General features: G+C 41.4%; 1 protein-coding gene across 1 annotated transcript in view; it reads left to right on the forward strand.

Annotated features, from left to right (window-relative positions):
- The window catches only part of DNAAF11 (dynein axonemal assembly factor 11), a 113461-nt gene that overhangs the window by 27758 nt on the left and 66557 nt on the right, over window positions 1–19146 (forward strand). Inside the window, exon 4 of the mRNA XM_062189450.1 lies at window positions 12688–12860. Coding sequence (XP_062045434.1) covers window positions 12688–12860 — 173 coding nt within the window. The remainder of the gene's footprint in view (window positions 1–12687; window positions 12861–19146) is intronic.

Here is a 19146-nt window from a genome sequence, read left to right on the forward strand (position 1 = left end):
CCCGGTCTGTTTTCCTCTCCAGACTCAGGCGTCTCTGCCTGGCTGGTTGCTGGGTGCAGACACCAGCTGGTGCAGCCGTTAATTATGTCCAAAATGGCGCCTGCACTCAGTCAGCTTGTTACAGGATGCCATAGCAGAGTGATTGGGAGAGAGAAACATACCCCCTTTGTTTCTGTCCTTTAGTTTGGCAGGTACACTATCCCCCACGGGGCTCTAAGCCAGATTCACTATAGGCACCTCCTGCAGCTTTTTTGCAAATGGCGTGGGCTGCTGCAGTCTGGCCTCACCGCACTCTCCAATGCTGGTACAGAGGCTTTCAGCTGCTGGGGTCCTGAGTTGTGGGCACCCACACACTCCAAGAAAGTCCACTGTGTCCTTCTGTTTTGGGTGGAGTTTCTTCTGTTGTTTTCTCCCTAACTCTTCCCTGAGGCTACACTCTTTCCACTTTTTTGAAACTATCCTCTCCTAGAATAGAGCAGTAAGCTCCCTCCCTGCTCTGCCATCTTAATCCAATCTACCTATATTCCTTATTTAAGCTCCTTTGCCTATTGATATTACAGTCTGATATATTTCACCAGATTTAAATTTTCAAAATAATTATTATGATCCTCTCTTGTCATTCTGTAATTCAGTTCATTTACAATGAGCTCTTTATTGTGGCCATCATTTTCATTCTTCAGAACTCACTCCTGTCCTCTGATTGATGCCTTCTGTGCTATTTCTTAGTGTCTGAGATATCTTCTAAAATCTCTTGGGAGATAATTATTTGAACTTTTTGTTTCCAGTTCCTCAGTTCCCTGAATAAGCTCACTTCATCTGAGGTTTCCTGTTTTACATCAAAGCCTTCTATTATGTGTTATCTTTTCTCTAAATTTCTGGCAAAACTTAGTGCCTGAGTGCATTCGCAAAGAATTGGGTGTATTAGTGGCTGGTATGGGCTTGTTCTGCAGTTGGGAGGTTTGGTTTTCCCATCCAGCCTCTCCCATGCCTGGCAGGGCTGCTGTGTGCTCCGTGAGTGGGAGGAGCATGCCAATGATAGGCTTTACTCTGGGGAACGGGGCCAGGGAGCACAGGCAGGCAAGCTTCTGTGCCCACCCTACTCCCAGTCTGCCAACAGCTAAAATTACGAGGACTTTGCTTGGGTCATGGTGGATTTCAGCCCATTTGTGCAGAAATGAGTATTTTGATGACTATCAAGTTTATATTCATCTATCAGCAAGACATAAATATGCATCATACATTTTTCATTTTCATCTCCCAGCCCTAGAAAATTAACATATCAAAGCCCTGAAGCCCAGCCTCCATGCTGGAGTCTAGAAGATTCTTTCCATTCTTGTCATTTTTCTGCATTAGAAATGGAGTATTGCTCTCTCCCAGCTAACACTCTACAGCCCTATTACTGTGTTCTCTTGTCAACAAATTAAATTGCAAAATATATCCATGTTCTGTGGTAGTGACATTTCAGTCTAAAGCATCAGAGAGATAATAAGACCTTCCCTCTCAGTTGTGTTGCCTAGGGTTTGTTATTTTCAGTAAGGAAGTAACTGCTTTTGCAATGTTTTGTTCATCTACCACTAGAGGGAAGCATGGTCACTATTGTCTTTCTGAGCTTTGTAGCCTGAAGCTCACAGTCCACCCTCAGCTTTCTATCTGGACTGGGTCTTTCCTTCAGTGCTGTGCCTTCTGCTGTAATATGGTGGATTGAGTGCAGGATCCTTTAAGGATGTGCTTGTTGGGGGAAGTGTAGTGAGGGAGGGTGTATCTTATCTACCTGCAAATATGTAATTTTTGTTTAATTTTAAGGGTTTAAAATCATAGAGGAAGATGCATATACACACTCAGTCCACCTATTTGAATAAATATTAGTATGATTTAAACATACATTTCTTTGACTTTTTTTCTTTTTCTTCCTGGATGATGGAAAAAAATAGTTCAATAACAGCTAATATATTCTTTTCTCTGTTGAGGATTCCAGAGGGTAGACTACTAATACATAGTCTTTTTTTAAAGCTTTTATTTATTTATTTATTTTAATTAGGTAGAGTTACAGACAGTGAGAGAGAGAGACAGAGAGAAAGGTCTTCCTTCTGTTGGTTCACTCCCCAAATGGCTGCTATGGCCAGCACTGCATCGATCTGAAGCCAGGAGCCAGGTGCTTCTTCTTGGTCTCCCATGCGGGTGCAGGGCCCAAGGATTTGGGCCATCCTCCACTGCCTTTCCAGGCCACAGCAGAGAGCTGAAAAGGAAGAGGAGCAACTGGGACTAGAACTGGTGCCCATATGGGATGCTGACGCCACAGGCGGAGGATTAGTCATGTGAGCCACGGCACCGGGTCCTTAAGCTTTTATTTAATGAATGCAAAATTCATAGGTATAACTTTAGGAATATACTTGTCCTTCCCCGCATATGCCCTCCCACTGCCACTCCCATCCCACTGCCTACTCCTTATCCCATCCCATTCTTCATTAAGATTCATTTTAAATTAACTTTATATACAGAATACCAACTCTGTACTAAGTAAAGATTTCAACAATTTGCGCCCCCCTCCACACACAAAGTATAAAGTACTGTTTGAGAACAAGTTTTGCAATTAATGCTCATAGTACAATTCATTAAGGACAGAGATCCTACATGGGGAGCAAGTGCACAGTGACTTTTGTTGTTAACAATTAACACCCTTATTTATGATGTTAGCGATCTCCCGAGGCTCTGGCCATGAGCTGCCAAAGCTGTGGAGGCATTTAGTCCACAGACTCTGTCAGTATTTAGACAGGGCCATAAGCAAAGTGGAAGTTTTCTCCTCCCTTCAAAGAAAGTACATCCTTCTTTAATGGCCCCTTCTTTCCATTGGAGTCTCACTCACAGAGATCCTTCATGTAGGACTCTTTTTTTGCCACTGTGTCTTGGCCTTCATGCCTTAAATGCTCTCATTGTCTTATCAGCCAGTCCAGAGTGCCATAAGGGATGATTCTGAGGTCAGAGTGCTGTTTAGGGCTTTTGACTTTCTAGCAGTCTACTGTGTAGACTGCTTCCCCTGTTGGAACATTCTCTCCTATTTAAATTCTATCTAGTGTTATTACCAGACACTTGGTTTCATTTATGTGATCCCTTTAACTCTTTTTTTTTTTTTGACAGGAAGAGTGGACAGTGAGAGAGAGACAGAGAGAAAGGTCTTCCTTTTGCCGTTGGTTCACCCTCCAATGGCCGCCGCGGTAGGCGCGCTGCGGCCGGCGCACCGCGCTGATCCGATGGCAGGAGCCAGGTGCTTCTCCTGGTCTCCCATGGGGTGCAGGGCCCAAGCACTTGGGCCATCCTCTACTGCACTCCCTGGCCACAGCAGAGAGCTGGCCTGGAAGAAGGGCAACTGGGACAAGATCGGTGCCCCGACCGGGACTAGAACCCAGTGTGCCGGTGCCGCAAGGTGGAGGATTAGCCTAGTGAGCCCTGGCGCCGGCCCCCTTTAACTCTTAATCCTATCTATATGATCACTTTAACATGTTTGATGGCATTATTACCGCCCAGCTTAATGGGATTTGGAGTCCCATGGCAAGATATTAGCTTTACACTTAGGGCTAAGTCCTGGGAATGTGTGCATAACTGTACAGCTCCTCCCTCTCTTATTCCCACTCTTATTTATTTCTGGGATCTATTTTCAATTGAATTTATATACCTATGACTAATTGTATGTTAAGTAAAGAGTTCAACCAATGGTATTAGGTAGAAAAAAATAAAAATAATAAAATAACAAACTGCTCCTCAACAGTCAAGACAAGGGCTGTTCAAGTCATTGCTTCTCATAGTGTCAATTTCACTTCTACAGGTTTCCTTTTAGGTGCTCAGTTAGTTGTTACAGATCAAGGAAAACATGGTGTTTGTTTCTTTGGGACTGGCTTATTTCACTAAGAATGATGTTTTCCAGATTCATCCATTTTGTAGCAAATGACTGGATTTCATTTTTTTACTGCTGTGTAGTATTCCATCGAGTATATATCCCATAGTTTCTTTATCCAGTCTTCAGTTGACAGACAAGTTGATTCCATTTCTTAGCTATTATGAATTGAGCTACAATAAACATGGAGGTGCAGATAGCTCTTTTCAGTTACCTCAGGTAAATTCCCAGGAGTGGGATGGCTGGGTCATATGGTAGGGCTATATTCAGATTTCTGAGGTATCTCCAAACTGTCTTTCATAGTAGTTTTACCAGTTTGCATTCCCACCAGTGGTGGATTAGGGTAACTTTTTCTTCAGATCCTTGCCAGCATTTGTTGTTTGTTGATTTCTGTATGAAAGCCATTCTTACTGGGGCGAGGTGAAACCTCATTGTGGTTTTGTTTTGTATTTCTCTGATAGCTAGTGACCTGAGCAGTTTTTCATATGTTTATTGGCTATTTGGATTTCCTCTTGTGAAAAGTACGTGTTTAAATCCTTTGCCCATTTCTTAACTGGGTTGTTTGTTTTGCTGTTGTGGAGTTTCTTGATCTCTTTATATATTCTGGTTATTAATCCTTTATCAGTTGCATGGTTTGTAAATAATTTCTCCCAGTCTGTCAGTTGTGTCTTCATTCTCCTGTTTCTTTTGCAGTACAGAAGCTTCTCAATTTGATGTAATCCCATTTGTTGATTTTGTCTTTGATTGGGACTTTAGGGTCTTTTGCAGGAACTCTTTGCCTGTGACAATGTCTTGCGCGGTTTCCCCAATGCTCTTTACTAATTTGATGGTATCATGTTGTAAATTTAGGTCTTTAATCCATTTTGAATGGGTTTTTGTGCAAGGTCTAAGGTTGGGGTCCTGCTTCATATTTCTGCATATGGAAATCCAGTTTTCCCAGCACCATTTGTTGAAGAGACTGTCCTTGCTCCAGGGAATGGTTTTAGCTCCTTGGTCAAATATAAGTTATAGACGGTTGGATTGATTTCTGGCATTTTTATTCTGTTCGGTTGTTGTATCCATCTGTTTTTGTAATAGTACCAGGCTGTTTTGATTATAATTGCCTTTTAATATATCTTGAAATTTGTTATTGTGATGCCTCCAGCTTTGTTTTTGTTGTATAAGATTGCTTTAGCTATTCAAAGTCTCCTGGGTTTCCAAATGAATTTCAGCATTTTTTCTAGATCTGAGAAGAATGTCTTTGGTATTTTGGTTGGTATTGCACTGAATCTGTAAATTTCTTTTGGAAGAATGGACATTTTGATGATATTGATTCTTCCAATCCATGAACATGGAAATATTTTCTATTTTTTGTGTCTTTTTCTATTTATTTCTTTAATGTTTTTCAATTCTTGCGATAGAGACCTTTGACATCTGTGGTTAAATTTATTCCAAGGTATTCGATTTTTTTTTTTGTAGCTGTTGTGAATGGGATTGATATTAGAAGTTTTTGCTCAGCCAGGCCATTGTCTTTGTATACAAAGGCTGTTGTTTCTTGTGTGTTGATTTTATATCCTGATACTTTACCAAACTCTTCTATGAGTTCCAGTAATTTCTTAGTGGAGTCTTTTGGGTCCCCTATAAGTAGAATCATATTATCTGCAAATAGGTATAGTTTGACTTCATCTTTACCACTTTGAATCCCTTTGATTTATTTGATTTCTTTTTGGTTTTTGGGCCAATGATGTGTGAATGTTGTTTATTTTTTCAAAACACCATCTCTTTTTGTAGAGCTTTTGTATTTTTTTGTTTCTACTTTGTTGATTTCTTCCCTAATTTTAATTATTTACTTTCTCCTACAAGTTTTGGGTTTGGTTTGCTATTGTTTTTCTAGATCTTTAAGATGCACTGATAGCTCATTTATTTGGTGCCTTTCCAATTTCTTGATGTATGCCTCAATTGCTATAAAGTTTTCTCTTTACACTACTTTTGCTGTATCCCATGGGATTTGATATGTTGTATTGTCATCTTCATTTGTTTCCAGAAGTTTTTTGATTTCTCTTTTGATTTCTTCAATGACCCACTGTTCATTCAGGAACATGTTGTTCAGTCTCCATGTGTTTGCGTATGTTCTAGAAATTCCTGTGTTGTTGATTTCCAGCTTCATTCCATTGTGGTTCAAGAAGATGCATGGTATGATTTTGATTTTTTTGAATTAGCTGAGACTTGTTTTATGGCCTAGCATGTGATCAATCCTAGAGAAAGTTCCATGTATTTATGAAAAGAATGTATATTGTGCAACTGTAGGGGGAAAGGTTTTATCAATATTTGTTATGTCCATTTGCTCTATAGTGTTGATTAACTTTGATTCCTTGTTGATTATCTTTCTGATTGATCTGTCCTTTGTTGAAAGTGGGATATTGAAATCTCCCATTACTATTGTATTTGAGTCTATGTCTCCCTTTACATCTTTTAACATTGCTTTTAAATAGTCAGGTTCTCTATAATTAGGTGCATATATATGTCTAATTGTCAGATTTTCCTGTTGAATTAATCCTAATCATTCTATAATGCCCTTCTTTGTCTTTTTTTTAAACAGTTTTTCTGTTAAAGTCTATTTTGTCTGATATTAGGGTGGCTATACCAGCTCTTTTTTGGTTTCTGTTAGCATAGAATTCTTTTTCCATACTTTCACTTTCAGTCTGCATGCATCTTTGTTGGTGAGATGTGTTTATTGTAGGCAGCAAGTAGATGGGTTTTGTTTTTGAATCCATTCAACCAGGGCCAGCACTGTGGCATAGCAGGTAAAGCTGCCACCTGCAGTGCAGTATCCCATATGGGTGCTGGTTCGAGTTCGATTGCTCCACTTCCAATCCAGCTCTCTGCTATGGCCTGGGAAAGCAATGGAGGGTTGCCCAAGTCCTTGGGCCCCTGCACCCATGTGGGAGACCCAGAGAAGCTCTGGCTTCTGCTTTTGGATTGGCACAGCTCTGGCTGTTGCAGTGAACCAGCGGATGGAAGACCACCACCCCCCACCCCGTGTGTGTGTGTGTGTGTCTCCTTCTCTCTGTGTGTAACTCTGACTTCCAAATAAATAAATAAATCCTTAAAAAAAAGAATCCTTTCAACCGGTCTGTAGCTTTTAACTGTAGAACTGATGCTCTTTACATTCAAGGTGACTATTGATAAGTGATGAGTTGGCCCTGCTATTATTCCATAAACATTCCTATGTTTACTTTGGATTTTTTTTGTACTTTTACTGGGTGATTTTCTGCATTCACCCTCTTTCATAGTGACGACCAGGTTTCTGTGTTTTCGAATGTAGCACATCCTTAAGCATCTTTGGTAAGGACGGTAGAGACAGATTCTTTCAATTTCTGTTTGTTATAGAAGGTCTTTATTTCACCTTCATTCATAAATGAGAGCTTTGCAGGGTATAGTATTCTGGGTTGACAGGTTTTTCTCTTAAGAGTTGGAATATGTCTCACCATCCTCTCCTAGCCTGTGGGGTTTCTTATGAGACTCTGCTGTGAGTAATTAGAGATCCTCTGAATATAATCTGGCTTTTTTCTCGTGCACATTTTAGAATCTCTTCTTATGTTTTACTGTGGAGAGTTTGATTACAGTGTGTCGTGGTGAAGGTCTTTTCTGGTCATGTCTGTTAGGAGTTCTATGTGCTTCCTGTACTGGGATATCCATTTCTTTATCCAAATTAGGGACATTTTCTGTTATTATTTCACTAAAAAGGCCTTCTGATCCATTCTCTCTTTCCACACCTTCAGGTACTCTTAAGACCAGTGTGTTGGGTCATTTGATAGTATCCTATAGTCCTATAGCTCTTCAACAGTGTTTTTTAGTTTTTCTAATTTCTTATCCTTCTCCCCTTCCTCCTCCTCCTCTTCCTCCTTCCCCTTCCTCTTCCTCATCTTCTTCTTCTGACTGTAAGATTTCCAGAGATTTGTCTTCTAACTTGGATATTCTTTGTTCTGATTCACTGGGTCTGTTGTTAAGGCTTTCCACTGCATTTTCTATTTATTGTATTGAATTCTTCATTTCCAAGATTTCTTTTTGATTTCTCTTTAAGATCTCAGTTTCATGAATGGGATAAATTTTTTTTCATGTCATGGTATGGATTTCATTAGTTCATGGATTTGCTTATGATTATTTCTAAGCAATCCTACAGTCAGTTGTTTGAATTCCATTTCTGGCATTTCTTCAATGTCTTCAACTTCATATTCTAGTATTGAAGCATTACGTTCTTTTGGGGACATAATGTTGTCTTCATTACTCTTGTTTTCTTTTCTTTCTTTCTTCCTTTTTTTTTTTTTTTGACAGAGTGGACAGTGAGAGAGAGAAACAGAGACAGAGAGAAAGGTCTTCCTTTTTCCGTTGGTTCACCCCCCAATGGCCACTGCGGCTGGTGCACCGCGCCGATCTGAAGCCAGGAGCCAGGTGCTTCTCTTGGTCTCCCATGCAGGTGCAGGGCCCAAGGACTTGGGCCATCCTCCACTGCACTCCTGGGCCACAGCAGAGAGCTGGACTGGAAGAGGAGCAACCGGGACAGAATCTGGCATCCGGACCGGGACTAGAACCCAGGGTGCAGGTGCCACAGGCGGAGGATTAGCCTATTGAGCCACAGCACCGGCCTTCATTACTCTTGTTTTCTTGAATTCTACGTTTATTATTCGACACTTGTGGAGATAGTTGGTTTATTTTCTGATTTGTTTTGTTTTATTTTCCCTGTGATGGCTTTTATCTTTGGATTATGCCTCTGTGGCTTGGTGGAATGTCTGCTTTTTCAGTGAATACCCAGAGGTATGTGGTAGGTGTGGCCAGTGAACTCTGTTCAGTGCTCCAGGGTGAGGGGATTATCCAAAAAATAAACAAAATTGACACATCATCGGCCCAAATAACCAAAAAAAGAAGGAAGGAGAAGACATAAATCAATAAAATTAGAGACAAAAAAGGAAATATAACAATAGACACCACAGAAATAAAAAGAATCAGAAATTACTACAAAGAGCTGTATGCCAACAAGTTGGGAAGTCTATTAGAAATGGATAGAATCCTAGAAAGATACAATCTACCAAAATTAAGTCATGAAGATATAGAAAACTTATACAGACCTATAAGCAAGCCAAATATTGAATCATTCATGAAAACCCTAACAACAAAGAAAAGCCCAGGACCAGATACCTTTACTGCTGAATTCTAGCAGACATTTAAAGAAGATAGAATTCCTAATTCTTCTCAAGGTATTCAAGTGACCCCCAGGTTGGGCATGGTAAATCGCCTTTCTTTCTTTCTTTCTTTCTTTCTTTCTTTCTTTCTTTCTTTCTTTCTTTCTTCCTTCCTTCCTTCCTTCCTTCCTTCCTTCCTTTCTTTCTTTCTTTCTTTCTCTTCCTTCCTTCCTTCCTTTCTCTCTCTCTCTCTCTTCCTTCCTTCCTTTCTCTCTCCCTCCCTCCCTCCCTCCCTCCCTCCCTCCCCCCCCCTCTCTCTTTCTTTCTTTCTTTCTTTCTTTTATCAAAGAGGAGGTTTGTTCTGATCTGTTGGCATAGTCTCATGCTCACCTTCCCTCCTCAAAGGAGACCAGTGCCTGGGTGTTAGCCCCATTGAGTACAGTGTTCACCTGTGCTGCCACAAGACCACACAGTATCTGCAGTCCTCTGTGTAAGCCTAGATCCTGCAGCAATGACCCTCACCAGGGAATCAGGGAGCCCCAAACGTGTGGAGCCACTCAGAGTAATTGCCCAAAGACCCAGCCCCACCCTGCACCCTCCCACACAACCACAGTGTTTTCACAGTCCCAGTACACTAGCCTCCTACCATCATTTGCACCCTGCCACCTGTCAATTCTCCCAGCAGGACTCAGGCGCCCCTGGGTGTGTGGACACGAGCTGTTGCAGCTGTTACATATGACCAAAATGTTGTCTGCCTTCTCTCAGCTTTACAGGACATGGGTGCAAGGTGGTCTGGGAGAGAGAAATGTGCCTCCCCCCTTTTTTTCTCTTCTGGTTTGGCAGGTACACTGTCCTCCACAGGGCTTCAAGCTGGACTTGTGCCAGGCTCTTCCTGCAGCTTTATCACCAGTGGCATGGGCTGCTGCAGTCTGATATCACCCCTGAACATCTGGTGCTGAGGCTCCTGGCTGCTGGGGTCCTGAGTTATGTGTACCTATACCCTCCATGTTGGTCCACAGTGTCCCTTTAATTTGCATGGAGTTTCCTCTCCTAACTCTTCCCTGAGACTTTCTCCTTTTTAAAAACTATCTTCCCTTAGACTAGAGCAGTAAGCTCCCTCCCTATTCTGCTGTCTTGGATCTCCCTTAAGCAGTACCACTGTTACCAAGACAGTTGATAGTTTTAACAGAGAATCAATCGTCAATCATGTCATATGCAGCAGATTGATCTGACAGTGTAATGGATTGAAGGTCTACTGGATTCACCAATATAAATGCCATGGCCATGTTGAGAGGAACAAATCTTGTAGAACGTTGGGACTGGAAGCCAGGAACAATAGGTTGATCAATTGATCAGCAATGGGGATTGGGAAAGAAGAATCATTGTGTATGGAATAGATGGCTAATAGTGTCCCCTGGAGACTGACCTTTTCTCATTTCTGCTTCACTTCTTGATACCTTTGCACATCTCATTTTCTTTTCCTATAACGCCTGTCTTTTTCTCCTTTCCCAGCTTTTGAAAAGCCTACGTTGGATGCTGTGAATTTTTCAGAATAACTATCCTAAAGACCTGGTTCAGCAACTTATACATAGAAGGCCCTCAGTAATTCGTGGATGGGTGGATGGATATAGATTGAGGATATACACTAAGGCAGAGTTAAATTATTTGAAGAGACTGGCGTGGGACATGACTGGATGAGAGGAAAGCAGAGCATGGAATTCTGGACAAGGTGGCGTCAGGTGCAGAATCAGGAGAGGCTAAGATGGAGAGAACACTCTCTTTAAAGAGGCTGGTTCCATCACATAGCCTTCAGAAGTGAGAAAAGCCATAGCAAAGGTGAAACAGTTAGAGAACTGTGACCCAAATAATAATACAGTTCACACTGATATGTTAATATAAGGTATGAGGAACCAGAGCTTACTTTAAGTTATACAACCACAAAATGGCAGTATATAATCTGGAAGCATGATGGAAGGGCGGGGTATGTCAAAGCTTGAAGACACAAATGTAGAACAAAGTAGAAGTAGATTGTCAGCTGGAGATGGCTGAGAAATCTGCCATGTCAATTCCACCAGCATAAGTCAGTCAGAGAGAGGGCCGGTGCATGGCTCACTAGGCTAATCCTCCACCAGTGGCACTGGTACCCCCGGGTTCTAGTCCCACTTTGGGTGCCGGATTCTATCCCGGTTGCTCCTCTTCCAGTCCAGCTCTCTGCTGTGGCCTGGGAGTACAGTGGAGGATGGCCCAAGTGCTTGGGCCCTGCACCCGCATGGGAGACCAGGAGAAGCACCTGGCTCCTGGCTTCGGATCGGCGCACCGTCTGTAGCAGCCATTTGGGGGGTGAACCAATGGCAAAGGAAGACCTTTCTCTCTGTCTCTCTCTCTCTCTCACTGTCTAACTCTGCCTGTCCAAAAAAAAAAAAAATCAAATAAGTCAGAGAGAGATAACCTTATACTGAAGCAAACCCAAAAAGACTGTGTATAAACCAGGTCAACCCTTCCTTAGTTCACAGTGAGAAACTGCAAAATCTCTGCTCCTGGGACAGCTAAAATTCCCTCTTTCCTGATGGACACATTTTCCTAGAAGCCTTATGATAATCAAGAGAGTGCTTATTGGACCGTTCTAATCACAGCTGAAGCTTCCTGGCACACTCTAGGTGGCAGGCACTATGCTGAGCACCGTGCATGCATCAGTTTCTGTTTTCTCAACGACTCCTGCCAATGCTATTACTGATATCAGGAGAGTTCTGCTGGAGAGGAAGCTGATGATTGTAACTTACCCAAGGTTGTGTTAGCATGAATGACGTAGAGGGAGGCCTTGAATTCATGCTGGCCTAATTTCAAAGTCTAGACTCCTAACTACCAAGTTCCCATAGAATGTGAATGAGGGGAGTTAATGCAAATTCAAGTGTGAATTTGATTCATTATCTCTGTAGTGTCTGGCTGTCTCTAATGAAGATGGATGGATCAGATTTACTGTAAATGTCTGCTTCAGTGACTTACCCTGTTTTATTATTCTTATAAGCATCTGTGCCTCCTTCTCTTCTCCTGTGTTAATAACCTCAGTTCAGGTACTGGTGGTCTCAGAGCCAACCTGACTTTCTTAGGTGACTTTGAAAACATTGATTTTATGACATACCTTCCATTTGGGGAAGCTTCCCACCATCACCCTCCATGGTGACATATATTTCTATTACCTGGGAAAACACTCAGGACAGATTCCAGATAGCCTGTCTTGTAGAAATTTTGTTCTAACATCATACCGACACTAGTAGCAGCTTCTGCCTGGCTTTCTTCATGCCAGAAAGTGACCAGATCCAAACATTAACCAGCCTTGGCCTTGTGCATCCGAGCAGGGGAAGTGGTCCCTGAATCAGAGATCAGAGGACTGATTTGCTGTAAATCTGCTTTTAAGGCCTTGAGGGGAAGGAGAGATGAAAACTTAAACATGAGGCAAGCCTAAGTCTTTGAGTTGACATTTCTGCAAACCACTAATTGGTAAGCAATGCAATTAATTAGCAGATGTAAAATATTATCATTGTTAAACTTCCGTTATGTGCTGTCACGCGCATTGTCTTACCCCTGTGCTTTTTCCTTTTTTTAAAAAAACTCTGGTTTTATTTGTATTCTTCTCAACAGGATGTGAAGTGCTAACAAAACTGGACTTGACCATGAATTTCATTGGTGAGCTGAGCAGCATTAAAACCCTGAAACACAACATCCACCTGCAGGAGCTCTTTCTCATGGGGAACCCATGCGCTTACTTCGACGGCTACCGGGAGTTTGTGGTGGCGACTCTGCACCAGTTAAAGGTGTGCTTGTTTTAATGATACCAGAAGCACGGGAAAATGAAAGTGAACAAGCACAGTCATTCGTGCTTGACTTGCAGTGTCGTCAGGGAACGCGTTGCTTCAGAGGGTGGAATACAGCAGAGAATCCAAACTAATTCCGTGACTTGCTAAACCTTTAACATTATTTTAATAGCTTTAATAAATCCTTGTAGAATAAATTGAACACTTTTCTCCTTTATCACCCAAAACACGTGGAACTTAATTGAACTATTTCTTGGGGAGCTCACCCCATTGTTAGGAAGAGCATCCATCATTGCTAATAACAGTTCATCACGAGTTGAAGCTAACCAGACACGCAGGGTTTTCATGGTAGCTACAGCTCCTTTGTCTGTAGTCTTAATCTGTGGTGCTTTTACAGTCATCTTTGTATCTTCACCCCTTCTCAACCCTGGGACAGTGGGCCTCAGATTTCAGTGTATCAGAATACTTGGAGGGCTTTTAAAAACACAGATTGCTGTGTAACCCCGGAGTTTGCTCAGATCTGACAAGAAGCCTGAAATCTTCATTTCTAATGAACTCTTCAGGCAGTTTCCATGCTGTGGGTCCAGGGACCACACTGGAGAAACATCACTTATGTTCATCTCTTACAGCAAATATCCCAAATCTTAGGATTTTAAAACATAGGGCAAAATGTGATTTCTGGAGAAATCATGCATCTGAGTGTTTTTCAAATATTATGTTGTAAACAGCATTGCTAATTTGCATATAATTCCCAGCCCCATGTGTGCTCATGCTTCCGCACAAGGAATGCAGGTATGCGTTAGCTTTGTAAAGGCTCTTTCTCAGTTCTCAGAGTACACTTGTTCCTCAGCCTCCTGTGTTCTCTGTAGTTGAGAGATGGCTGGCTGCTGGATTTAATGGAACACATTTCTTATAATTCAAACTGTCTTAGATTAAGAGAATGAGGGATGCAGGTAACCGAGTCTGGAATAAATGGGAAGTTATTTCAAATGCTGTGCTGGCTGATCACTCTTGTACAATGACTTCCTAGGAAATGAGCTGATAATAACTAGAGCATCACAGAAATGGATCCTATGGTGGAATGTGAGGAGCTGTTTTCACGGAAGGGCTAGGGGCGTGAGGCTGTGTGGTCAGTGCTGCAGTGTTCACTCAGGTGCTAGAAACGGGGGCCGGGTGTTGTGCCGGGTGCTTTCTGTACAGCTTCTCCGATCTAGCCGGACCTGTGCATGGAGACAGTTCGGAGCATTCAGAATTGAGGGAGCCAAGGCTCAGAGGATGGACACTCCTTGTTTAAGATGACACACCTGGCAAGTAGCACCGGTGGGATTTGAACCCACTCATGTCTGACACCAAAAACTCCACCACTCATACTGTGTTTATAGTCACTGCTTCCTTTTGGGCAATTGCGCAAGTTCTGGGTCAGGTCTTCCTGAAAGACCAAATCAGCTGATATCATTGACAACAACAGCCTCTTTTTGAAAAAATAATGTTCATAAATGTGTTCACTAGTACTTAAAAAAATAGGTTGACGAACTTTAGAATCCTAGCTGCCATTTCACTGAAAGCTTGTGATACGGTTGAAGGGAACTGTTTAACAGATGTGGTATTTTCCTAGGGCTTTGTAACAAAGTACCACAGGCAGGGTGGCTTACAAAACAGAAATTCATGATCTCATGGGTCTAGAAGCCAGGTGCTTGGGGTGAAGTTCCTTCTGATTCTGTGTTGGTTCCTTCTGGGGCTGTGAGGGAGACCCTTGTCCTGTGCCTCTCTGCCAGCTCCTGGTAGGTTGCTGCCAGTCTTGGCCATCTTGAGCCTTGCTAATGCTCCACCCTGATCTCTGCCTTCATCTTCACACGGTGTTCTCCTGTGCATGCTGGTCACTTGGGGCTCTACCCTACCCCAGTATGATGATGTTGTAATGAATTACTTCTACGATGACCCTATTTCCCAGTAGGATAGCATTTTGAAGTACTGGGAGTGAGGGATTCAACAGACCTATTTTGTGGGGGGGACTCAACTCAGCCCACGCTAACTTGTAGTTTTATTTCAGTCTGTCACGTGGACTGAGCCGCACTCCAGGTGGGACGTAAGCACTATAGCAGAGTGGGAAATAAGATTTGCTAGCAGACAGACCAGGGTTTAACTCATGTTTCCACTCCCTATGAACTGAATGTCTGATTTGACTCATTTATAATTGGATAATAATTCTTCCTTTAAAGGAGTCCTGCGAGGCCTTCAGTAAATCTTAGCGTCTCTTGCTCCTCTTCGCTGCAGCCCAGACACAATTACTATCAATAAGTGTGGACACTCTGCCCCTGGGTGGCAAGAATCCTGAGTGAAGAAAGATCAAGAACTACGAAAAATGCTCAACTTAAAATCTTCTTTCTGTTCTTTAGGCCCATTAAACGCAGATGTGATTTTGGCTTAAAAGAAACTTGGACCAATTTCAAAGACCACCTAACAGAAGCCATCAAATAAATTGAGATCTCTAGAATAGATGCTGGGACATGGTCTGAAATGTGTCATCAGTCCTCAACGTGGGGTCTTTTGCCTTCTGTCTGTAAGATGACAGAGGCTTCATTTTCACAGTCTTTTAAGCACAGCGTGCCTAACTAAATTAATATTCACTTAAACAATGTAAAGGTGGAGTATTAACTAAATAAACTAATTAATTAACCAGTGCATTCCAGTCACAGGTGACAGAATATCACTTTGCTTTCCAGTGTTCATAAAAATCCCAGGTGAAAGAAATTATATTTAGCCAGAATTGTGCAAATTACTATAATAATATATACTTATGCTAATATATGTATGTTAATAATAGTTTCTCAAAAATGTGTATATATTTACTTGTAATGGAAATTTATTAATAATGTACACCCTGGACAGCAGCAAGTGATGGTTCAAGTAATTGGTTTTCTACCACTCACATGGGAGACCAGATAGAGTTCCTGGCTCCTGACTTTGGACCAGCCTAGCCTTGACTGCTTAGGAATTTGGGGAATGAGCTAATGGGTGGGAGATCTCTGCCTGACTATATCTGTCTCTCTTCCATTCAACGATAACTGATGATAGATCACTGTAAAAATTAAGAATGAGATTCTGAGGAGAGGGAGGGTTGGAATGTGGATAGGAGGGAGGGGAAACCCCACTTTGTCCCTAAATCTGTATATATGAAATATATGAAACTTGTATAACTTACATTTTAAAAGAAGACAAAAAAGAAAGCATTTTCATAATGGGAAAAATAGAAGTGAAATAACAAAAACCAGGAAACACAAACAAATTTATTTATTTGAGAGGGGAGGAGAGAGGGAAAAGAGGGAGAAGGAGAGGAAGAGGGAGACGGAGGAGAAACCAAGCTCCCCTCTGCTGGTTTACCCAAATGCCTGTAATAGCTGGGCCAGGTCCGGAGCCTGGAGCAGGGGACATGAGGGTGTCAGAAAACCAACTTCTTGAGTCATCACTGCTAGCTCCCAGGGCCTGCACTGATGGGAACCTGGAGACAGGAACCAGAACGGAGAATTAAACCCACACATTCTGGTGTGTAATGCAAGCATTTTAACCAATGGGCTAAATGCCTGCTCTGATATAATGAGTAAATTTTATTGATTAAGAATTTTCCAACCTGACCCTAGCTTAACCTAAGTTGATTTAAGTATGTGGACTACAATTATTTATCACCTTAACAAGTACGTTTTATTGCATTAGATTTTATCATTGTGACTTCATCTTTCACTGGAAATAATGAAGCCTATTGGGACTTATATCTACAGAAACAATGTGTGGTGTATCTGAAGATTGCCATTATACAATTATACTTTAGAAATTTGTCTGAGAGACAAATATTAGAGGAAAGTCAGAAACTAGCATATTCTTCCATTAAACACAAAGAACATAGTATAACTGATATTATTTTTCTATTTTTCTTTGAAACTCAGAACCAAATATGTAGCCATCTATAGCAGTGATAGGAGTTCTTGTAACCAAAACATCTTAGTATGTTTTCCAACTCTTCACATTATAATTTTAATTCATAATTTAATCTCAATAGATTTCTTTTGTATTTTTTTATTTGTTATACAATTTTCATATATTTCTTTTTCTAAATAAGAATTATTTGAAAGACAGAGTTACAGAGGGAGGCAGAGACAGAGAGAGAAGTCATCCATCTGCTGATTCACTCCCCAGAAGGCTACAACAGCTGGAGCTATGCAGATCCAAAGCAAGGAGCCAGGAGACTCTTTTGGGTCTCCCACATGAGTGCAGGGGCCCAAGGACTTGGGCCATCTTCTACTGCTTTCCCAAGCCATAGCAGAGAGCTGGATTGGAAGTGGAGCAGCCGGGTCTCAAACTGGCACCCACATGGTATGCCAGCACCCCAGGCCAGGGCTTTAACCCACTGCACCACAGCGCCATCCCCTCATATATTTCTTATATACAGGTGTAGGAACAAAGTGGGGCTTCCCCTCCCTCCCACCCAGTTTCCAACCCTTCCTGCCCTCTCTTTTTGATTGCCATTCTTAATTTTTGTGATGATCTGTTATCAGTTTACTTAGTGATCTTATAGTTAGCCCCACTTTAAGTAGAGGAATTCTGCTAATTGTATGAAGAGATAGAAAACAAAACAAAATAAAACAAAACTAAACAAATGGTTGTTCCTCAATGGAAGAAACAGGGCTATAAACAATCATCCATTCTCCAAATGACTAATTCCCCCGAATACATTACATTTCAGATTTCAGGTATTCTATTAGTTGCATCAGATCGGGAAAACATATATTTGTCTTTTTGAGACTAGCTGATTCATTAAGTAAATGGTTTCCAGTTGTGACCATCTTGTTGCAAATGACATGATTTCTTTTTTCTTTTTTTTTTTTTTACAGCTGAGTAGTACTCCATAGTGTGTATATATCATAATTTCTCTATCCAGTCACTAGTTGATGAACATCTGGCTTGATTCCATATCTTAGCTATTGTGAATTGTGCTGCAATGAACATGGGGTTACAGATATCTCTTTCATGTACTAATCTCTTTTGGTTTGGGTAAATTCCTAGGAGTTGAATGGCTGTATCATATGGTAGGACTATATTCAGGTTTCTGAGGAATCTCCATACTGTCTTTCACAGTGGTTAGGCCAGTTTACATCCCTACCAACAGAGGATAAGGATACCTTTTCCCCCCACATCCTCACCAGCATTTGTTGTTTGTTGATTTCTGTATGGGAGCCATTCTTTCTGGAGTGAGGTGGAACCTCGCTGTGGCTTTGATTTGCATTTCCCTGATGGCTAGTGAACCTGAGAATTTTTGCAAATGTTTGTTGGCCATTTGAATTTCTCTTTTGAGAAATGCCTGTTTAACTCTTTTGCCTATTTCTTTACTGGATTGTTTGTTTTGTTGTTGTTGAATTTCTTGAGCTCTTTATATATTCTGGATGTTAACCCTTTATTGGTTTCGCAGTTTGTGAATACTTTCTCCCATTCTATCAGTAGCCTCTTCCCTTTGCTAAGTGTTTCTTTTGCAGTGCAGAATCTTCTGAGCTTGATGTAATCCCATTTGTCAATTTTGGTTCTGATTGCCTGTGTTTCTGGGGTATTTTCCAAGAAGTCTTCGTCTAAGCTCATATCTTGTAGGGTTTCCCCCATGCTCTCTAATAATTCGAAGGTATTGGGTCATAGATTTAGGTCTTTAATCCATTTTGAGTGGGTTTTTGTGCAGGGTGTAAGGTAAGGTTCTAATTTCATACTTCTGCATGTGGAGATGCAGTTTTCCCAGCGCCTTTTGTTGAAGAGATTGTCTCTGCTCCATGGATTGATTTTAGCCCCTTTATAATATATAAGGTGGCTGTAGATGCATGGATTGATTTCTTGTGCTTCTATTCTGTTCTGTTGGTCTGTAAGTCTGTTTTTTTTTGTTTGTTTGTTTAACTTTTATTTAATGAATGTAAATTTCCAGTGTACAGCTTATGGATTACAATGGCTTCCCCCTCCCATAACTTCCCTCCCACCCACAACCCTCCCCTCTCCCGCTCCCTCTCCCCTTCCATTCACATCAAGATTCATTTTCAATTCTCTTTATATACAGAAGATCAATTTAGTATAAAGATTTCAACAGTTTGCACCCACATAGAAACACAAAGTGAAACATACTGTTTGAGTACTAGTTATAGCATTAAATCACAATGTACAGCACATTAAGGACAGAGATCCCACATGAGGAACAAGTGCACAGTGGCTCCTGTTGTTGACCCAACAAATTGACACTCTAGTTTATGGTGCCAGTAAC

This window comes from Lepus europaeus, chromosome 4 (assembly GCF_033115175.1).
Source record: "Lepus europaeus isolate LE1 chromosome 4, mLepTim1.pri, whole genome shotgun sequence".
Classification (NCBI taxonomy): Eukaryota; Metazoa; Chordata; class Mammalia; order Lagomorpha; family Leporidae; genus Lepus; species Lepus europaeus.